Source organism: Octodon degus, unplaced genomic scaffold (genome assembly GCF_000260255.1).
Source record: "Octodon degus isolate 3935 unplaced genomic scaffold, OctDeg1.0 scaffold00119, whole genome shotgun sequence".
Lineage (NCBI taxonomy): Eukaryota > Metazoa > Chordata > Mammalia > Rodentia > Octodontidae > Octodon > Octodon degus.
Window position 1 is genome coordinate 3,036,874 of NW_004524695.1, and position 22,772 is coordinate 3,059,645.

Here is a 22,772-nt window from a genome sequence, read left to right on the forward strand (position 1 = left end):
TTGGAAGGACCCTGTGCGTGGCTTGCTATGCAGCTGCTGCCATCTGAAAATGCTCTTTTTTTTTTTTGGTGGTACCAGGGATTGAACTCAGGACCTTGAAAGTTCTTAATTTTTTCAAACGGGGCTGCATGCTTTCATTTTGTGCTGGGTTCATACAAGTGTCAGGGAGCCTTCAGTTGTCAGGGGTACTCAGGCTCAGCCACTGCTCCCCATTCCTCCAAACCCAAATTTCTGTCTCTGAGCTGCGTCGCAGTGTGCTTGTACAGCTGTTTTTCTTGTCCGCCCTTTGACCTGTGTAACCCCACCACCGGCTCGTGGAACTTCTCTCTTCTATTATTGTCTCTGGATTCTCTATTCTTTGGTCATGTTTTGGAAAATTAGTTACTATCATGGCATTACTGTGTCCTGAGGCTTCAGTAGAAGATTTCTCCCCGGGTTACACTGCCTCACACACACCATTGCATTGACACGGCACAGTGGCGGAGGAGAGTTGGAGTAGGGCAGAGCTGGGTTGGACCCTCTGGTGGGGCCTCAGGTAAAGGTCTGGGGTCTCTACACTTCAGGGTCCCCATCTGTACTGACTTCTGGAGATTATTGTGAATGTTAAACTAGATAATCTGTGGCAAGTACCTAACAATGCCTGGTGCATGGTAAAGTGTTCAGTTAATGACATATTATTCTTACTCATGTATTCATGAATTAGGAAAACCTGGTCATAAATATGGACCGGACACACAGCAGCAGGATCTTGGGAGGAATTCGCAACACTGGCAGAGATGAATGGCAAGATTTCAAGTTTCTACAACAGTGTCTTGCTAAGTCACTCAAATACACCGGGTGCATTCTCCTGCCTCTGCCTCCCAGAATACTGGGATTACAGGTGTGCATCACCAGACTTTCTTCAGCTTTTTAAAGATAATTTTCTTGGTCCCACAATATGTGTGTCCTACTCTGCACTCGACAAAACGCTTTCCTGAGGTTCTTAATACTTGCATCTGATAATTTGCACGGCCATCCTGTTCACAGGCTCTGGGACACAGTCCCTAACCAAGAAGCTCTCCTCCTGGACAAATCTCTTGGTAGCCACCAAGGGCCCAGTGCCCTGCGCACCCGCCCCGGGAGGCGTCGCTGTGTGTCGGGATCTCAGGCCTCTGGCCCCGGTGTGCGGGCGTCCGGCCGCAGGGCTGGAGCTCCGCTGGGTCCCCGCGAGGCTGCGGTTGCCGTGGAAACGGCGGGAAGTAACAACCCGGCTCCCCAGGGCTGAGCGCGGCCCACAGAGGGAAGCAGGCGGTGGAGGGACGACCAGGTCGCCACGGTGCCAACAAGTCGCAGCCTCGAGGGTCCGCAGGTACTTCGGGCGGGGCCCTGGGACCCCATACTGCCCATGGGGCGCAGGCCAGGCCCACGGCGCCTCGCCACCGGGCGGCGCTGGTCTTCGGGGGTGTGGGACACGCGAGGGTTGTGTCTCTGTCTCTCTGTGTCTCCCTCTGTCTTTCTGTCTCTGTGTCTTTCCGTCCTGTCTCTGTCTCAGTGCATGTTAGCTTTCTGTTTTTCCAGTAAGACAAGTCTAGGCAACTCCAGCCCAGTCTTAACTTATTTCGGGAGTAAACAGTGTATCCAGTATTGGGGGAGGCAGGTGGGAGCGGAGAACACTAAGCTGCTTACACGCAGCGACAGCGGGGACGCGGTGGTGGTTCCGCTCGCGTTCCGCGCACTCAGGGTGTGTGTGCGCCCGAGTGTCCCAGGCCCCGACCCCGGCCCGTGCGGGCCGCAGGGGCGGACCCGCACCTGTGCCAGGTGAACTGGCCGCAGGGAGCAGGTGCGGCCAGAGGGTCGCTGAGCCCTTACTTAGCCCAGGGTCGGGAACTCGGCGCCCCTCCCCTCCCGGCCCGGCTGTCAGTCCCGTCCTTTGCAGGAGGCGACCCGCGCCGCAAGGCCGCCGGGGCAGAGGCGGCGCCGGCCCGGTCCCCTGGGGAAGATGAGCGGCCCGGGTGCCAGGTCCAGCCACCTGTCGCAGCCAGTGGTGAAGAGCGTGCTCGTGTACCGCAACGGGGACCCGTTCTTCGCGGGGCGCCGCGTGGTAATCCACGAAAAGAAGGTGTCCAGCTTTGATGTGTTCCTGAAGGAGGTGACGGGTGGCGTGCAGGCGCCCTTTGGGGCGGTCAGGAACATCTACACGCCGCGCACCGGCCACCGCATCCGCAAGTTGGACCAGATCGAGAGCGGTGGCAACTACGTGGCCGGCGGCCAGGAGGCCTTCAAGAAGCTCAAGTGAGTGTGACTGTGGGTGATACAAATCGACGAGTGACCCCCTCTCCATCTTCTCCAGGGCTGTTTGTGTAGGGGGCTACAACTTGGGTGCTGCGTCTCAGGGACCTGTTGCAGCTGGTGCGGAAGGGGCTTTAGTTGGGTGGCAGTAGGTATAGGCTTAAAGTTTGTGTAAAGGCGTCTTTGCAAGTTTAGCGATCAAACAGACCCCGGATTTATGCTTTTTCTGTCCTGCTTTTTCCCCTTGCATCCCCCACCCCCCACACACCTTTTTTAGAGCCCATCTTTTTAGTTTAAGTGAAGATTTCTTAAAGATCACTTTCTAAGTGTGATATGCTCTATTTTCACGAGGAGAAAACTAGTTTGCATCCACTATTGTTTTTATTTTTGGAATCTTTGGTTCCTAGTGCTGGGAAGAGCAGGGCTTCTGTGACACACCTGCCAGCGTGCGCTAGTAACTTCCTGCTTGCAGAGGTTTAGTGCTTGCTGCATTATTTACCTGTCTGTCTCCAGCTGGAAGGACAGGGATCCCCATCTGCTCCTCGCAGGGAGCTCGCTGGTGGCAGATGCTCTGTGACTTAGCAAACCCTTCTGAGGTCTGTGAGGGAACAAGGATGAATAGGACACGATCCCTTGTCTCTCTGAGCTCCTACCCTAACGGGACAGACCATGTGTGCTCCAACTTTTAATGCAGAGTTTGAGGGATCTGTGCATGAAGTAAAGCAGTGGAAGTCGTATCTCAGTGAGAGCCAGGAGCGAGGGTTGGGCAATGCGGGACAGGTGGAATTTTGTACTTCACAAATTTTTTTCTTTACAGCTTTACTGAGATGTCTTTTACAAAACATTTAATTTATCCATTTCAGTGATTTTCACAGAATTGTACAACCATCACCACAAACCAATTTTAGAACATTTCTGTCACCCCCCCAAGAGATCTGTACCTCTGTTTCCCCTTCCTCCATTATCTGTTAAGCACTAATCTTTATTTCTATGGATTTGTGTAGTTTGAACATTTCATATTAAGTGGAATTAGACCTTCGTATTAAGTGGAATAATTTCATATTAAGTGAGTGTCCTTTGTCCTTGACTTATTTTCCTAATGCTTTAAGGTTTCACATTATAGGGTCGCTCTGGATTGCACTTTTCTGATTGCACTTTTCTGATTGTTGAATAATAGCTTGTGCTATAGATACACCACATTCACCTATTATGCAGCTGATGGATATTTGTGAGGTTTCATTTCTTGGCTGTTATAAGGAATGCTTCCATGAACACTTGTTGCTAAGCCTCCATTTTCTTGGGTATCCATTTAAGAGTGAAATTGCTAGATCTTATCAAATTCCATTTTTTTTTTTTTTTCGGAACCAGGGATTGAACTCAGGTCCTTGTGCTTGCCAGGGAAGCGTTTATTCCACTGAGCCATCTCCCCGGCCCCTCCATGGTTTTTAAATAGAATCTTTTAATTAAAATTTATCATGCACTTCTGAATAGCAAAAAAACTTTATAATAAATGTATGGTTTTGGATTTTTTTTTTTTAAAGTGGGGTTGAGACAGGGTCTCACTGCATAATTCAGGCTAGTCAAGTATATTATGTAGTCCAGGCTGGGCTTGAACTCATGATGATCCTCCTGCCTCAGCTTCCTGAGGGGGGCCTGCCCCTTAGCTCAGTTCTTTAAGTGGCTGCTTCAACCAAGCAGTCAGGCTCAGGTTGCTGTGGTTCGATCCCCACAACTCAAGTCAGCCAAACCTGCCCTGAAGGCATTCGGAGAAAAAAAAAATCCTTCAGCCTCCTGAGTTTGACTTTCTTGTTGATTGAGTAGAAATATTTTCCCAAATATTACTAAAGTTCTTTAATATCATCCTCATTACCTAAATTTAGTTCTATGTATTCTACATTTTGTTATACCAGACAATCTTTGTATAGAAGATGAGGGATATATTTGGATTTATTTTTCTATTTCCTGAAATTTTCTTTAAGTACTTCTTGTCTCATTTCATAGCAAAGAACTAGAGGGAATCCTGTGCCTGAAAGTCTTGTAACATATAACAGGAGACCTGAGACTCAGCCATCTCTTGCCTGTGTACCTGGGCAGACCCGTTAACCAACTGGTAGTTTCTTGATATAGAAAGGAACACAACCATTCCTACCTCACAGGGGATGTTATAAAAAGCAAACACCGTGAATATAAGTATGTTCTACAAATATCAAAATTCTTTACATACCTCTTAATTAAGTAATTTCCACATCAAGTAATTTTATGGATATGGAAAGCTGGTTCAGAAGCCACGAAGAACTAGAAATTATAGACTCATTTCAGTAAGTCATACTGAATAACTGAATAATTTTTGTTTGTTTGGCATTGCAAACATATGAGATAAAAGGCCATAGCTCCAAACCAGAGGGGCATTTCGCATGATGCTGTGTGTGTATAGAAGAGATGGAAAAATGGGATACAAAGGAAGGACCATTTTGTATCTGTATGTACAAAATAGTTAGGATAGATGTACAGCTACTTTCTCTTAATTCAATGAGAAGAAAGATTTGTACTGATAGTATTTGGACAGGATATCATGTCTGCACTTTGTACAATGAATAACTACTAAGAAGATAACAATACACAATGTAATAATTATTTAAACTGTCCTATTAATTGGTTTTATTTTTAAATTTATTGTTTTTTTTTAATTTTTTAATTTTTTAATAGATCGCAAATTGAAAATGAATTATTTACAAACATAACTGAATATAACAACAAAAACTGTCCAAAATAAAAATGAAGAAAGAATTTACAGATCAGTCATAATAGTTCACTGTGTCAAAACCAAGAAACTTATATTCATATAATTAGGATTCTCAAAGTAGAAAGGAGTAGGCAATAACTATTTAAAAATTTAAAATTTCTGAATTTAGTTCAACTTATAATACCACATTTCCAAGAAAAATGAACCTTTTGCAAAGACATCTAAAGTGTGTAAAAAACTAGATTAATTAAAGGACTGAAAGAAAAGATCTGTCCTCTTTGAATTTTATACTTAGCAAACATATCTTTGAAAACTAAAAGTAAGATTTTCTAGTTATACAAACTTGAAATATTTTAATATCTCCAGAAGTAGCATATAGGAAATAACAAAGAGCATAATTCAAAAGGCAGGAGAAGTTGCAGTATGCTCCTGGATGAACAATGAAGAGCTCTCAATATGATAATTGGTTTTGAAACTGTCTCATTGCTGTTTCTCAATACAATTAATTTAAAAAAGAAAAGAAGAGATGGCACAGGTATGTTTTGCTTTTAGTGAACACAAGAAAATTGAGTTTGTTCCCACAGTGTCCATGGTTAGTTTCTATGCTGAAGGATGACTAATTTATTATATTAGTGTTAAAGTACAAGTATCTGTAGCTATAATGAAGATGCCAAGATTTAAGTGCTGAATACATTGGAAGCTTAGTTCTATAAATTTATATAACAAATGAGGAAACTGACAGAACAGAAGACAGCCCACAAGGTGCTGAGGGTGACTTGTGGCTTTCATACAGATCCGAAGTGATGTTGGGGAGATAGCGAAACAGTTTCTACATGGAAACAATCAAAATTTTTGCTGGAATTTCATTGTATTAGTTTTTTTTCCTAAAATTTTTGGTATCATATCTAAACTTCAGGTAGGCTAAATATTTATTTTTTTCAGCAGAGACTTCTAGACTATTTTTCCAGAAACTGTCCCTATGGTCTGGGAAATGTTGACTCTCCTTCTGGCACTGAGTCTGCCCCATTAATCCTGTAAAGCTGAGGTTGCTTTTCTATGTATGACACAGTATTAGGTTTTATGCTCAAAGCATTCCTTGCAGATTCACAAAAGACCCATTTTATTGCTCAGATGGGGTAGTTTGTACTGTCTAGTATAGCTGCTGTGTATATAGGAAAAATATGCAATACTTTCCAGAGATATCGATCAATTGTTTTATTGTGTCCAAAAAAAAAGAGCTACTAACAGCAGCCACACTAAAACCTCGCAGTAACCAAAGTTAGTTCTACTAGCACCTTCTTTCTGGCAGTTTGGCAATTGTGGTCTTTGAGATTATGACTCTGTCCCTTTGTGGAGATCAGTGCTAGGTTTGTGCTTTTATATTACAATGTTTATGTGGCACCATTTAAGTACAAAGTGCAATTTAGGGACCACTTAAAAGTGGAACCCGCACAAACTTCTCCTGTCAGATGCCACTAGTCTAGCACCCAAACACCATGCACAGCATTGTGGTGGCAGCAGTGAGCGACACCCCCTTCCAGCACCGCCCTGCTTGCCTGTGTATGGTATCTGGAGCAGCTGGAGGAGTGTGATGGTGACAGGAAGAGGAGGGAGAAGGAAGCAGCACAAGCGCCAGGCTGGGAGGAGGCCAGCCGAAGTTGTGCAGGGCAAGCCTGAACGTATCACTGGTGCAAACCCAGGCATCGTTGATATTTTTTAATAGGAACATCTGGTGGAACCTCATGATGGGGTCTTCAAAAGACTTAAGTAATGGAAAAGGTTGTCCTTTTATTATTATTATTAGTTTTTAATCTACTGACGAGTTGCTCCAGTAACCCAAGGAAGTGAAGGAGAGAGCAGCTGCCTCACCACCCAAATATTGATTGGTTTAGATGTTTCAATACCTCATGATACAATAAAACGACAAAAATTTTCTTAAAAAAAGTGGAACCAGACCACAGTGATGGACTTTCAGCCTGATGTTAACAGTGGAATAAAGTTGTAAGGTTGTATTTAAGCAGTAGCTAATGAACGATCACTAGGTAATATCTGTAGCAAATAGTAATGGAATCACAGATGTCCCCAGAGGTTCACTAGTCCATCCACTTGTCTCTGCTCCGAACCACTGAAGCCATCTCCACACCTGAGCATTTCCATACCAGTAAAGTGCTTTCCTGATGGGTCTCTGGCCTTTCCCAGGTGTTAATATTCTCTATCAACACCTCCTCTGACCTAAAGCTCGTGAATCCTGGAAGGCTTCAGTAGCTGTACATAGAAACCACTCTTATCAAGTTCACCCACAAAACAGAAATGTGGTAGTCAGCCAGCAGCTAACTATGAAGGGGAGAGTGTTCCCAGCTAGATGAATTTCACAGACTTTCCTTGATTTGTTTTTCTTTTTGAGACAAGGTCTCACTGTGTAGCCCAGGCTGACCTTGAGCTCACAGCAACCCACCTGTCTCAGCCTTCTGAGTTCTGGGGTTATTGGCATGCACCATTGCATCAGACTTCCACATCTCTTGGAGTTTAGAGTAGACACATATGAGGTCGGATTGGTGACACAGAAAGCAGTTCCTAGCTGTCTGATACCTACTAATATTTGCTTTAGGCCTCTGCATTTTCCTGTGACTTGTTTCACTTTTTCAACAGTGTTTAAAAATAAATTTACATAACTGGCTAAAACCTATAAAGCAACCTTTACCTTTTGCTTGTTTTTTTTTTTTTTTTTTTTTTTTCCAGTTACTTGGACATAGGCGATATGAAGAAAAGACCAATGGAAGTTGTTAGCACGGAGGTAACACAAATTCCACTTTGGGGGCTAAAATACATACTGCTGCCTTTCTGTTCATTTCTCACAGTGTGACCCAGGGTTGCACGGTGTTCTAATCATAGGAGACATGGTCACAAATGCATATGAACGGGACAGTAAATGTTTTATGGAAAAAAATAGTCTTTTCTTTGGCCTATTGTCATAAATAAAGAGACAGAATGGATGTCCTTACACATGCTACGTTAGAGGAAATCTTTCCCATTTTTAGTTGTGTGCTTTTTTGTTGAAGTCCACAGAAAATTTCCCTGTCAAGTAGAGGGATATTCTAAGCACTGTACCATAAATCTTTACCAAAGTTGGACACCACTTCCTAGCTTGTTTCTGACTGTACAGTGTTTGAAAGGACCGCGATCACCCGGATTGGACCAAGGCTTTGCAAGGAGACAGGTGGACTCCTGTTGGCCCTGCTGGGACCTCAGCAAAATGCTTCCATTTTCACTTATATTAAAGTGCACCTGAGCTTAGCTAGTGAAGGCTGGCACAAATTTGGGGTGAATCTTTCTAAATGCAGACCCAGAACACCACAGTCTACCTAGCTTTTGAATCCTTAGTCCCATAATTCTTCAGGATGTAGTCCTTAATTTGTACATGAAAAAAATTTATTGAATACAAAATTTATTGAGTACTCACTAAAACATGGCAACAGTGTCATGTTTTAGTGAGACAGGGAGTTGGAGTTAGGTTCAGACAGGACTCTGTCTCCAAACCAGAGGCCAAGCTTCCCATAAACTAGTACTGCTTCTGCATGGAAGACCGGCCAAGAAAGAAACAAGAGGGAGGAAAATCATTTTTATCATTTGTAGTCTGAACACCAGAGAGATTGTCTTCACCACTTCTTGGGTCCTTTCCCATCCTGCTGATGCTCAACAGAAGCAAGTATGGCCCTCTTTAAAAGTCACCTAAGAAAGAATTCTTATGCTGTTATATTTGAAGACTGTGAGGCCATATTGTTTACCCAAGTAATTGTGGAAAGAGCTGATGTTCCCACACCTTGTTTAAAATAATGAATATTTTGTTTGTCATTTCAATTCTCTAATAAGTATCATACTGATTATCCATGAAAATGATAGGCTATTTAAAAGGTGAAAGATGTATACGATCTGAAGAGAAACCAGAGGATAATAGGCTATTTATAACTTCAAGTACACAAAGGTATATGTTGTGCTTACTTTGCAGCTAAAATGATCACTAGTTAATATCTGTAGCACATAGAAATACAGGGTTGATTAGTAGATTAGCTCTGGATATGATTCTGTTTGAAGGGTGCACACCACTTTGAAGCAGGCCATCTTGCATGAAGTTGGGGTAAGACCTTGATTTCTGCAGTAGAATTTGAGAAGAGTAAAATCCTAAATTATGCAAGCACAGGATATTTACTCTGATTTCCAGTGCCTTTGATGAAGACACCGCCTAGTAAAGTGTCAAGGTGTGCAACACATTTGTTGAAAATGCTTTTTTCTCCACAGAAGATTATCTTTAGTAGCAGAAACATTCACAAGGCTTGTAGTTCATTGAACTTGCGGATCCTTCTTCTGCTGTGGGGAAAGTAGCCACTGTTTTCTCTTTACTTCGGGCTGATGCATGAACCACATACACACTGTTCTGATTTATGAGCACAAATCTCAAATGTGAGAAACTCACTCCTTATCTCTAAATAAAAGACTTTATCTCGCGTTTGGTTTCTTACTGGTGAGTCCCCTTTCCTCTTTCTGTCCTGCTATTGCTTTTCTTTCTTCTCAGCACTTCTCCACAAAGCCTTTTAGTGGGGTTGAAAGGCCAGAACAAGTGTTGGGAGCAAAGACAAGGGGATAGGAGAGAAGCTGCGTGAGCGTGCTTTTCGACGTGTCCTCCTCCGTGCCTGCTCTCTCGATCTCCTCCACTCTTTTCCTCTTGGTCCCAACAAGCTGTGGGCTCACTTTGCAGTGCACACAGCTGCACTGGGGACCTGTTCCTCAGAGCCTACACCCTGCAAGTCATCCTGAAGCCATTTTCTGAAAGAGAAGCCCCTAATTTCATTGCCAGAAAGGAAGACTTTGGGTTTGTGTCATTCCCAAAAATGTAACTCTGAAAGCATAGGTCCCCCATAGAAATTCCATTTCACTATTGGGCTCCACAACCTGGAGTCCCTGTATCTGTGGTCTCACACTCTGTGGTTTCAGTTACCCACAGTGAACCTTGCTCTAAAACTATTAGATGAGAACTTCCAGAAATAAACAATAGACTGAACTATATTTTTTGGTACTGGGATGTGAACTCAGAACTTTGCACTTGCCAGACAGGTGCTATGCCACTGAGCTATAGCCCCAGCTCAATAGAATGAACTTGGGGGATGTTCTAAGTAGAGTGATGACATCTTGCTCAGTCCTGCCTGGGTCGTGAATTGTTCCTTTGTCCAGTGTATCCACCCTGAGTATGCTGCCACAATTTTCCCCTAGATATGACCATCTCTTACATTAATTTTTGGTCCAAAAGATGCAGTATGGTTTATTTTCAGAAGATGTCTTATTTTTTCATGTACAATAGTCTACATTTATTCATGTACAAAAATCTACATTCACATATAAAAATCTACATTCATTCAAATATAATCATGTCATCTTCTCTAGAACATTGCCAAAACTCTGCACACCCTGAATTCTGGCCTGAATTTCTTATGATTCCATTAGAACCCCTGGCCCCAAACTCTCACATCTCACAAGGAAGCTCTCCATAAATGAGCACTTCTTGTCCACACAGTCTGCGCATAGTGCATCATTATAGCACATGACATGGTGAATTATGAAGGCTTATACTAGACGCAACCACAACCACTTGTTATCAAGCATGGATGTTATTTGTGTGTTGGGTCTGTACTCCAACTGGTCATTTGGCAATAAGTCTCCTGTTCATCTGTTTACGTAAGGATTTGCCTTTTGTCCAAAGGCAGCAACTTGGATCGAATGTTTATACATAATTATAACTCACTTATCATTTGTTGTAGATATCAACACCAATAATGTTATTTATTAATTTGCATTTATTATTGTTATTGTTATTATTATTATTATTATTATTATTATTTTGGTATCAGAGATGGAACTCAGGACCTTGCTCTTGCGAGACAGGCACTTAGGCCACTGAGCTATATCCTTGGCCCAATATTATTATTTTATAACTGAATGTGTCCATTGTGTGTTGCAATGGAAGTACTTAAAATGTCTGTGTGGTTGGTGATCTTAACTGGGGCTTGTTGTGGGGGTAGGGCTTATATGGGGGTAGGGCTTATATGATGAGCATCCTGAAAAATAATTGTAAGGTTTACTTTCCAGTTAGGTCTTATTTTGGGGGAAATATGGTGCCTGCCACTTCTTGGCTGTCAGATGGACTGTTTCTGAATGCTGCTTACATGAGTAGCAGGGCTGGTGGTTCAGATGGTCCAAAGAGTAGCTGTAAAGTATGTCCTATAAGTGAAAAGGTGAAAGCCATCTAACAGTATTATGTGTTGTGGTAATTTTATCATTTTATTATTATTTTTTACTGTGCCTAATTTATAAATTGAACTTTATCATAGTTACGTACGTAGGGGAGAAGTGGTAGTGTACATAGAGTTGGGTTCAGGCATCCTCGGTGGTTGGGAAAATATCCCCCATGGCTGTTCGAGGCAGAGTGTGAGAGCAAAAGGCTTGTAGGCTTCCCTGAGAACCTGGCTATTGCTTGGGTACTATAATTCTTGAGGAAATACCTCTCTTTTTTTCTACAAGCAATTTACAATCAGGCTTTTGGGATTCAACAAGTTTATAAGTTAGAGGATTATGCTCGAAACTTGAGAGCAAATTGGCATTTTACAAAACTAAGGCTTCTCTTTTCTTGATCTAAGTGAGGATTTCCTTTAAAGCATTAATGTCTACTGGGAAGAAAACTCAGTACAATGACTTATAATCACTTATAAGGAGAGGATGTCAGAGAATTATTTTTAAGTAGATGGTCCAAACACACAGAATTGGAGGGTTCAGAATGGGTTTCCAGGGGATGTTCAGAGCAACAGTGGCAGGAATGTTTTTTCCAAAGATACATTATTATAAAGGACGAGTAAAATTACTTTTTCACTAAAATAGAAGTGTTTCCCTCAGGACTTTGGTTTTCTTGTGATGAACTTGAATAATAAAAATCATCACACTGGTATACATGATTCAATTTTCCTAATTGCTTAACACGTATTTATTCTAATTATTCCCAGTATATTTTATGACAGAAAGTCCTTTGCCTTCCTGTAGGGCTGTGTAGAACATGTGGCAGGAAGTCCTAGCCACCTTGGCGAGGAACCTGCAGCGTATTCTGGGAATTGCCATCTCTTCCCTTCTCTCTGAACTTCCACACCCAAGTCTATGGCACATCTAAGACCTACTTTGTCAGTAATCATTTGGGCAGAGCAGTGCCTATCTGCTGACTGAGAGTCATGGCAACAAAGGTGTACTGCCATATGGGCCTCTGAAACGTTTTGTGGTTCTTGTTTTTCCGTTTCTGTTCCATGTAGCTCATCTGTGAGGAGACACTTAAAGGACAGCCAGTCCTACGCCTCTTCCTTTGTGACCCCCTCATGGAACCAGAGAAAGGCAAGCCTGGAGCTCTTCCATTCATCTAAGAGGAACATGTAATGTTATCTGTCAAGTACTTTGTTGGCAGAGGAAGTGAGGGAGAAGGAGTAAAGTGAGAAAAGAAAAACACAGGAATAAAAGAAACAAGGCATCAGGTGACGGTGCTGGCTCACATCTGCTTCAGAGTTAGGACACTGCTCTAGCTCAGGCCAGAATTCCCTGTGCCACCCCTCTGTACACAGTTCCTGCCTTTATGAGTACCTGGTAAGGAGACGATCTAGGCTGCTCTGTGTTCTCACGTTGCTCTCTCCTCTCAGCCCAGTTGCATATCTTACTCTGTGCTCTCTTGTTCTATCGAAGTCAACTTGCCAGCTCCTTCTGCCCTTCCTTACCCTCAAAGTAGTCCATGGGAGGCCTCTGTCCTCAGGCAGTGGACACCTTTGATCCTTTTTTTTTTTTTTTAAATTCATTTTAGATACAGGGTATCACTATGCAGTTCAGACTTGTAGTGATCCTTCTGCCTCGGCCTCCCTAGTAATGGGATTACAGGCATGCACCACCTCACCCAGAATGGTAGTGTGCAGTACCGGGGATTGAACTCGGGACTTTGCGCTTCCTAGACAGGTGCTTATGCCACCGAGCTATCTCCCCAGCTCATGGACAACTCTGAGTCTGCCCAGGTGATCCTCTCACCAGTTTTCATTGTAGCTTCTCCCATTTTGCTTTAACCTCATGAAGTAGCAGGGATGCCAGGCTGAAAGCATGCCTAGAGGCCTGAGGATGTGCACGTGGATTGAGGTATCAGTCAGTCAGTTTGAAATGGTTTTAAATATGATAGAATGTTTTGTGTTTGGCCTTCTTCTCTTAGATTAAAATATTGTGGATGCTCCTTTCTATATCTTGATGGAGAGGGAATTATTTAGTGCTTTGATCTATGAAAGACTCCAAACCTGTTTGGCAAAAAGGGTGAAAACTGGCATGGAAGGCAAAGAGAACAAGGCCAGCTTGCTGTTGGTTAGACTTGGGGGGCAGACTCAGAAGGCTGGCAAGGCTGGCAGCAATGCCCCTTCTCCCTGAGCTGTGGGGTGTCTGCAAGCTCCCAAGCCCCCTCTTCCAGTGGTTCTGGTCCTGCCTTTTGCTGGAAATGATTGCATGTTTGGTGCACAACCCCTTTGGGGCTGGGGATCATTATGTGCTGAACTTCCTCCACCTCCTAGAGACCCGCACGGAAGCCCCCTCCTGCTAATCGCTCTTCAGAAGCCACAGTCAGTCTGGAACTGACTTCTCCGAGCTCCTCCCAGAGTCCTTCGGTAAGAACCCAAACTCTACCAAAAGATCTGTCTTCTTCCTTTCTCAGTGTCATTCTACAATTTCTCTTTGCTCAAAATCAAGTCAGTAAATCTGATTTTTCAGACTCCAGGCTTCTTGTTGGCAGGCTTCATCTGATTAGGCTTTAATTTATGCATCAATGTTGCCTATTGGATGGCACACTTCTGGGAAGACTGCTAATAATCTATTATACCTAGCATTAATAGCTTGGTAATAATTTTAATTAATTTTTGCAGTCATTTTCATCCAATTATGATAGCCATCCACTGGCCTTGTACATGCCTGGTTATGCTGCTTTGCTTGTAGAGTCGGGCTGTCTCCACTCTCTTGACTCTATGTAGGTCTCATTTTGGGCATAAAATTAGTTGTAGTTAAAGTTGTGTGATGTTAATTTCTCCTCTAGTATAATTTGGAGTACATGGAATGAATACCATCCACTCAAGTATCTGTGGCAGGTTGGGTCCTTGGCTGTCACCCGGTACCAAGCACATTCTGTCTCTGTCCCTGGAGCTCCCTGCTCCACTCACTAGTCCATTTTGCCTGCTGTACCTTGATTTGAATTCTGCCAATGCTGGTTCTCATTGCAGAACTTATTGTAAAGCACATTTCTTGGATTCAAGAGTGACATTTTGGGAACTAGATAAATAAAATTTTGAGCTTTATTATTGATGGTGGAGTAGAGAAAAATGGGACTCCTTTTTGAGGATTGGCCAACACACAATTTCTGGAAACCTAGTTCAACTTTCCAAGGGTTGTAAACATCTGAGTGACTCACTATAGCTTGAATGACAGCTGAAATGTCCATTTCCTTATGCTCAGGATAAACAGGACCTCCAGGACTTAGCTTTGAATCCCAACCTCCTTCCCAAGATCTCTGTGTGTTTCTGTGGAGCTTATAATTATGCTTGCTATTTCTCCTGAGCTTCTGCTCCCAAGTCTTTGCTGAGTTTAGGCACCATCTTGTGGGCTTATGCTGTGGCTGTGGTTAGTGCCTCATCACCCCAGAGACAAAGCCTTTTCACTGACGTCTGTTCAAGTGCCCGACTCACACATGTCTGCACGTGGCAAAACTCACAAAAATTTGTAGAAGTGCTGTGGGTTTTCTAGATCATGGAGAAATGCTGACTGCTCACAACTTGATACAGTTCTGTAATGCTGTATCTTGGTTCACAGATACTTCTGTTTGTAAGCAATTCAGTTTGCAAACAGCATTAGGCAAACTTGGCTTCTGTTTGCGAACTCTGCATTGAGTGGGGAACATGACCATGGCCATCTTCCCTAAAGTTTTGAAACAAATTAAGTTTGGGGGACAAGGCACCACTGTATTAGACTTGCTTTTGTAAAAAGCATCTTGGTCCTTGCTTTGGTTTGTATTTATATATCTGCATCTCTGTCTCTGTCTCTGTCTCTCTCTCTCTCTCTCTCTCTCTCTCTCTCTCTCTCTCTCTCTCTCTCGCTTTCTCTGTCTTCTCAATAAGTAGGGTGGAGAACTTCAGCAGTACCAGGAAGAGGAGCAGAACAGAGAAGTGTTTCAAACTATGAACTTCTACTGTGTCTGAAGTTTGTGGGAAATTGAGTTGTATTTCAGGTCACTTACTCAAATGAGTGTCGTGTCCTTCAGAGTTTGAACATCATTATTAAAATGTCACATTTCAGTTTAATCATTAGGCATAATCTCTACTGAAACATACCATGAAATCTACTACTTAAAGCTCTTACCGGAAAATGGGATTCTAGCCATTAAAATGATGTAATCATTAACCTCACTGGAGGAAAGCTTGGGGACCTGGGTGTAACTCACTAATCTTTTGCTTTATACTTCTGGGTTCCCAGGGAACCAAAGGGGGACAGCTACAAAGTTAAAAGCTCCTGAGTGTCTCTTTCTTTGCTTGGAGGACAGATCTCCAGATTATGTCCATATTCCTCAATTACTGAGGAATCCAAGAAAACAAAAACCATATATGAATTCCTCTAATAATGAAGGAAGCCCCTCCTCAATCTTTTACTTTACAAACTGCCCCCTCCCATGGAACTGCTAGATAGAAACATTCTTCTAAGTGAAGGGAGGTTGCGCAGTGACCTTGGTGATTCCACCTGTGTCACTCTCCAGTGCTCCGTGGAGAGAGCTTCGCTAAAGACCAACTGTCTTTTCTTTTTCTCTGAAGTTTTCCTATTTAACATTGTCCCCCTATTGAGCTGTTTCCGTGTGTGTGTGTGTGTGTGTGTGTGCATGTGTGCGTGCACATGCATGTCTGTGTTTGAACAATAAGAAAGAAGTGTCTTTGTCAATCTGGAAAACATTAGTCCAGTAAAAAATATCCACTAATAACTGGAATCAGCTGTGATAAAAAACTACAAAGTGGGGATTTTTGCTTAAACATTAGCGTGTATCAATGATGTCTCTTCCAAATATCTTGTACCCTCTCTCTGACATTTGTGTATCTACTTCATTAGTTCCTGCTGGCAGTACATAGCATTTCTACTCCTTGTGAGGATGTGGTACGTGTCCAGAACACATCTCAGTTCCTTTGCGTACCCCTCTTTCCTTCCTCTCCCTCTGCTCCCTCCATCTCCTGATCCCCTTCCCATCTGAGAAGGATCCTCCTCCCTGCTTCCTATTACCCACCTTTTATTTTGCTCTCTATTGTAATTTGGGTTTCTCATTTAAGAGTCTGCACGAGATGTTCGCACACATGTGTCATTGCTTCCACTGAATCTTATGGGCTCAGTGTGCGTTCACTTTCCTACCAATTACTCAAGCTTATCTTTTCTACGGCAGAGTAGTGCACCATTAAACATGACCTCAAAAATGTACTGTCTGTGAAATCGCCAGACATGCATATTAGAACATGTGTTGTTTTTATTTATAGTAATAACCTTTGTAGGCACAATGAAACATTTAGAAAATAATGATCAACCTCATAAGAAAAATAAATCTAGTAAAGCAGTTAAAATTACTAAATGTATATAGTTAATATAATAATTATACGTCTTACTGTGCCTGGTTTATTTTATTTTCCATAATATCTATGCTTTTTATCATATTATCAGTTACTTATCATAATGTCTGGGTTGTAAGGGATGGATTTTCCCTGTTCTTTTCTTTTTCCTGTGGGGCTGAGGAGTGAACCGAAGGGCCCGAGCATGCCAGGCCAGTGTTTTAGCACTGAGCCACATCTCCAGCCCTTGCATTTCCTTTTCAAAAATAACCCAATAGCATGAGCTCTCTTGTATGTGAGTTCTAAAAAAAATTGATCTCTGAAAAATAAACAGTGGAATGATGGTTACCCAGGGATGTGGCAGAGTGCAGAGAAAATGAGGAGATGCCAGTTAAAGGGGACAACGTGGCTGTCAGGCAAGAAGGCTAAGTCCCAGACAACTGCCTCTCAGCAGAGGGGCTAGAGTTGACAGTAATGCATTCTATATTTGAAAACTGGTTAAAGAGTGGATTTTTTAAAAAAATCACAAAAAGTAAGTATGTGAAGTGGTAGACATACTAATTAGTTTATTTTCATCATTCTTTAATGTTTATGTGCATCAAACATCACAGGATATCCCATATATGTGTATTTTTTTCGTTTATGTATTTGGTACAGGGTCTCACTATGTAGCTCAGGCTCATAGTGATCCCCCTGTTTTCAGCCTCCCCAGTGCTGGGGTTATAGTTATGCACCACCACATGCAGACTCAGGCACTGGCTCAGTGTGCACCAGGGGCGGGGTCAGCATGACGTGTGGGACCAGGAATCGAACTCTGGTCTCTGAGCTTGACAAAACAGGTGCTTAGTCCTCTAAGCTATTGTGCCGACCTTGTATTTTATATTTAAAATAAGAATAAATAAAATGCTACTTAAAGCATAAGACTATTCTCAATATAAAAGTTAATTCAATTTCTCACCAACATTAGGACCTTTTGGCAATTCCAATAGCACAGATGTGCCAGGGAAGAGTTTCTTGCTTTTATAATGCACAGGATTGTGTGTGTATGTGTGTGATTGAAATGTCTAGTTCTTTTTTTTTATTGTGGGTCTCTTTGTTGCACAGACATGGAGTAGCACAGAGCAGCACTGCATCTCTGGGCTTCTCCTGGTGGGGCAGCTTGGTGAGAACACCGTGCTCATTAGGACCAGGACTGGAGCTGATGCGGGAGCTCTTGAATCTCTGAAGTCCCTGGTCTCCAACTGTTGACAAGTGGCTAGTGGTCCTCTCATGTGTTGAGTTGGTCAAGGCTTGTGAGAGAGTACATGCATGACTCAGCTTGCATCTATCACCAGGAAAAATGAAGAAAAGGGCCATATCTTGAAAATAGCAGTCTAGTAGTCTCATCTCTATACAGAAAATAAAACAAGTTTTAATGTACTTTAACATAGATGGATACAAGTATCATTTTTGTTTTCTTCCAGTACTGAGGGTTGAACCCAGGGCCTCACTTGTGCATGCTAGGCCATGTACTCTACCAGGAGCTACATCTTCAGTGCTTTTTATTTTTTATTTTGAGACAAGGTCTTGGTAAATGGCCTAGGCTGGCACTGAATTTGCAATCCTCCTGCCTCAGCTCCCAAGTAGCTGAGATTAGAGGGGTATACCATCACTTCTGGCTTAAAGACATTTTTTATTTTAAATGTATTTGGTTGTTACAGGGTCTCACTATGCAGCTCTAACTCAGTGATCTTCCTGTTTTCAGCCTCCCCAGTGCTGGAATTATAGGCATACTCCACTAGCCTGGACTCCGGCCAGCTCAGTTCGCCCTGGGGGCAGGGCTGGCAAGGCATGTGGTGCCAGGGATCAAACCAAGGTCCGTGTGCTTGCCTAAGCAGGTGCTTTAGTTTGCTTGAGCTATCTCACTGGCCCTTAAAGAAGTGGAGCTATTGATTTGCATACAGTTGATTTGAACATGATGTATGCAAGTAGCATACGTGAGTCAACAGTGAATGTTCCCATATGTCATCCCTTTATAAGCAGCCAGCCAGATCAAGCCCAAATGTCATCCCGTGGTCATATAGTTTGGATGTTTGGTTTGTTGAAAGAAGTTTGATTCAGCACAGCTCCAGCTGGGGTCAATACTTGGAGTGGTGAGGGCTTGTGGGAGACAGACAGGTAAATGGACTTGACATGCTTTCAGAGCCTAATGTTTAACCTGGAATCTGTCTCTCTAGGCAACTGCTATAGCAGTCTATGCTGCTTTGTGTTTCTTTCCCCATTCCAATAGCAAGTCTTTTTGGATTTCAAAGACAGATGAACCTCAACACCTGTCAAATTACACAAACTATGTAACTGGCCTACCAAGTTTCAGAGCATTTTACAGTATAAGTGGGCTACCCACTATTTAAGAAACATATTATCATTTGATCCCTGGGCCCACTGTGCTAGCCCTGCCCCTGGTGCCTGCTGAGATGGCAATTGAGACAGGTATGGCAGCACGCACCTGTAATCCCAGATTTTTTTTTTTTTTTTTTTTTTGCAGAACCAGGGATTGAACTCAGGCCCTTGAGCTTGCCAGGCAAGCACTTATTCTACTGAGCCATCTCTCCCGCCCAAGGCAGACCTGAGACTTGAACCTATGACCTCTTGCTGTAGAGCCTAATGTGTAAACTGCTACGCTATCTCTCCAGCTAAGCCCAACTCTTGGGAGGCTGTAAACAGGAGGATCACTATGAGTCTGATCTAGTAGTGAGACCTGAACATCTGTAGACCCTTCTCTAAAAATACACAAAAAAGCATATTACCCAAGTTGCATTTTACAGATTATATTTGAAATAATAAACTTTTATACTTTAAAGTCTGTTTTTTGAAGTTGAGTATTTTCATTTGCTAATATAACATTTTTTTCCAGGCAATTTATAGAAGGTGTATTAAAAGATAATTTGTTGTTTCAATACACTGTATATACATTTCTTGACTTATGATGTAACCACTGCTTGACAATTCCATTTTTAAATTGAAAATAAATTTAATACAATTGACCTACAGATCAATATTGCTTAGCCATATCACATACTGTAGAGCGTTGGTGTTTTCCTTATGATCCTGTGCTGTTGGTTCCCTACCTCTGAGCAGCTTCAGAGAGTTTTGTGTCACCTCTGGCTAGCCTGGGAAAAGATCCAAACTTTCTTCAGTTTTTACTACATGGATCTTGCTTTCATACCACTGTAAAGTCAAAAATATTAAAAGTTGAACCATCAGAAATTGAGGATGATCTGTGTAAATTTTACTATTGAAATAGGTTTCTTAAAAAGTATGACTTTTAGGGCCTGGGGAGATAGCTCAGTAGAATAAGCACTTGAATTCAATCCTCAGTACTGGAAAAAAAAAAAGTATAGCTTTTAGGTCTGGGGAGATAGCTCAGTGGTCTTAGCACCTACCTGGCAAGCACAAGGACCTGATTCTGTTTCCCAGTACTACATGTTGTACTGGCCGAGTGCTGAGCAGGCCACCCAGATAGGGCATGGTGGCTCACGTCTGTAATCCCAGCTCTGGGGAGGCTGAGACAGGAGGATCACTATGAGTCTGAACTGTGTAGAGAGTCCCTGTATTAAATAAATAAATAAATAAATAAATAAATATTTTTTAAAAGTATGGCTTTTAGAAATGTAAAGCTTATGGCTTACAAATGTTTAATTGGCTAATTTCTAATTTAGTCAATCAGTATATGGAAGCTAAAATAAATTGCATTTCTTTTTGACTTTTTGTGTGTGTGTGTGTGTGTGTGTGTGGCCAGCTCAGCCTGCGTGGGGTGGGGCTGGCATGTCATGTGGTGCTGGGAACTGAACCTCTGTCCCTGCGCTTGCCTAAGCTTGCCTAAGCAGGTGCTTTAGACTGCTGAGCTATTGTGGTGGCCCCCTTGCCTGTTCTTCTAATCAGACTCCTAATTCCTGCATTTTATCTATTTTAATGACTTTATCAATAATATTAACTTTGTTTCTCTCATTTATTAGTCTACCTAAACACGTGTACTCGGGCATACAAACAATGCATTTCGGACCTTGTGATTTGTCTGCTGGGAATTTTCAGCATTTTCACTTAGTGGCTCATTTATTTATCCTAAACTCTATTTTCCTCTCCCACTCCCCAACTTATTTGCTTATATATAATCATATTCAAATTGTGGCTCTCCATCTGTTTAGGAACTCTCTTTGCTCTATTTATCAAGTTAAAAGGGTGTATGCATCAAATTTGTATGCATCAAAGAGGCCCTGTCCAACACTTGTTATAAATGTACTCATTCATAGAAAGATAATCTTGGCTGGATGTTTGCATTTTAATCAACAGCAATATTAGTTTAGCTTGTGTGTCCCAGACACCATGTAATTACTCTGAGTACATCGACAGAATTAGAAAGCGGTGATGGCACTCTGCGAGTACTCGTATAAGTGATCCCACAGATTATAAAGATAGCTTTGCAGTATCTGGAGAAGAGGACTCTGCAGATGAATTGCTGTACATTTCTGCTGTTATATTAAGCCTCCTTTCATGCAGAAGAGTGTGGAGCTCAAAGAGATGATATTAAACACAGATTTATGGCTTTTATTTTTTGGTAATGAAAAATTAGCCTCATCAATGCTTTTATCAAAAAATATTTGAGGGTTGGGAGTGAAGCTCAGTGGGAGAGCACTTGCTTAGCATGCACAGTGCTCTAGGTTCAAGCCCCTGCACTAGCCTTCGTGCTGGTTGGGTTGACAATGATGAGGAAAGTGTACCAAGCCCCAGCCTTCCTGCCAGGGTGGTCGAAGGAGGGCTTCTGCCATCCTAAGCAACCACAGTGAATGGCAAGATTAACACGCATAGGTCAGGGAGGGCAGCTACCATTGGACAGGTGTCCTTAAAGCTGCCTTGAAGAGATGGCATTTACCTGGACCCATGAAGGCCATGAGCAACGTCAGCCAGGCACTCGTGGGGTAGAGCAATGTCCCAGGCACACGGGACAGCACACCTGAGTGCCTGCTGATGAGGGGGTGCAGGGTGTCTTGGAGAAAGGTGCCCTTGTCTTAGTGGACTGGGGGAGCGAAAAGGTAGAGGCTAGAGGGTGGGATCGAGAGGGCAAGACATGGGGCTTGAGAAGGACAAAGGAACCAGCAATGCATTTCATGAATGACTTTTAATTTTTTTCTTAAAACCAGCTGAGAGTTACAGAAGGGGTTTTCACAGCGAACTGACAGATCACTCTGGCTGCCACCACAAGGTTAAGGGTGTGGAGACCACTTGCTGAGCACTGGTAGTGCTCATGGTGGAGGGGGCTGGACAGATGGCAGGAGAATCACATAGGTGGGGCAGAGCTTAGGATGAGGTCGGGAGTGGAAGTAAGAAAGGAAGAGCAGACCATGGAGCTTGGGTTTCTGGCTTAGGTGCTGGATACAGGGCATTCCTTTTCATGGAGACGGGGTACAGTTTGTGTTTGTTGATAGTAATGATAGAAATATTGTAAGTGTTAACTAATTGTATATCAAGTCAGACCAAATGTTGGGACATGTACAAAACTGGAATATATCATGGTGTTGTATGTATTTGTATTTCTTCACTGTGTGCTTAGAACTGTTACAAGCACTTCATGAAGATTATCCAGATTAAGCCTCATACAACTGTGTGAGTAGGGACTGCTATTATGTCCATTTTACAGAGGAGGAAATGGGTGACTAAGACATGGTCCTTCAGAGATATGGGCAGGAAGAGTGGCACACTGATGCGCTGTGAGTGCAGAGGAGCATCCCAAACTTGTTCATATAATTTAATTGAAGATAATTTTTTTCAGAGAGTTTTTGCTCTTTTCAAGAGAGTAGTGAGGAGTGAAGGAGGGAGGAGTGAAGTTTCTTTTTGAAAATTATTATAGCTAAGCTTGATGATGCTAGGAAGGAAGGATATATGAAGAAGATTAAAAATTAGGAAGAGAATCTACAAATGGGATACAATTTTCTCTGAATTACCTTAATTCCTTCTTTAACAAGTCATCGTTATTGACAAATATTGCCTAGGGTTGATCTCTCTCTCTCTCTCTCTCTCTCTCTCTCTCTCTCTCTCTCTCTCTCTCTCTCTCT

The 22,772-nt window shown here is 42.5% G+C and overlaps 1 protein-coding gene across 1 annotated transcript in view; it reads left to right on the plus strand.

Moving 5' to 3' along the window:
• Positions 1-1,185: 1,185 nt before the first annotated feature.
• Positions 1,186-22,772, plus strand: part of LOC111812276 (doublecortin domain-containing protein 2-like) — a 68,453-nt gene continuing 46,866 nt past the window's right edge. The window contains exons 1-3 of the mRNA XM_023699990.1: positions 1,186-1,348; positions 1,916-2,271; positions 7,751-7,805. Of these exons, the coding sequence (XP_023555758.1) occupies positions 1,979-2,271; positions 7,751-7,805 (348 nt within the window). The 5' untranslated portion in view covers positions 1,186-1,348; positions 1,916-1,978. The remainder of the gene's footprint in view (positions 1,349-1,915; positions 2,272-7,750; positions 7,806-22,772) is intronic.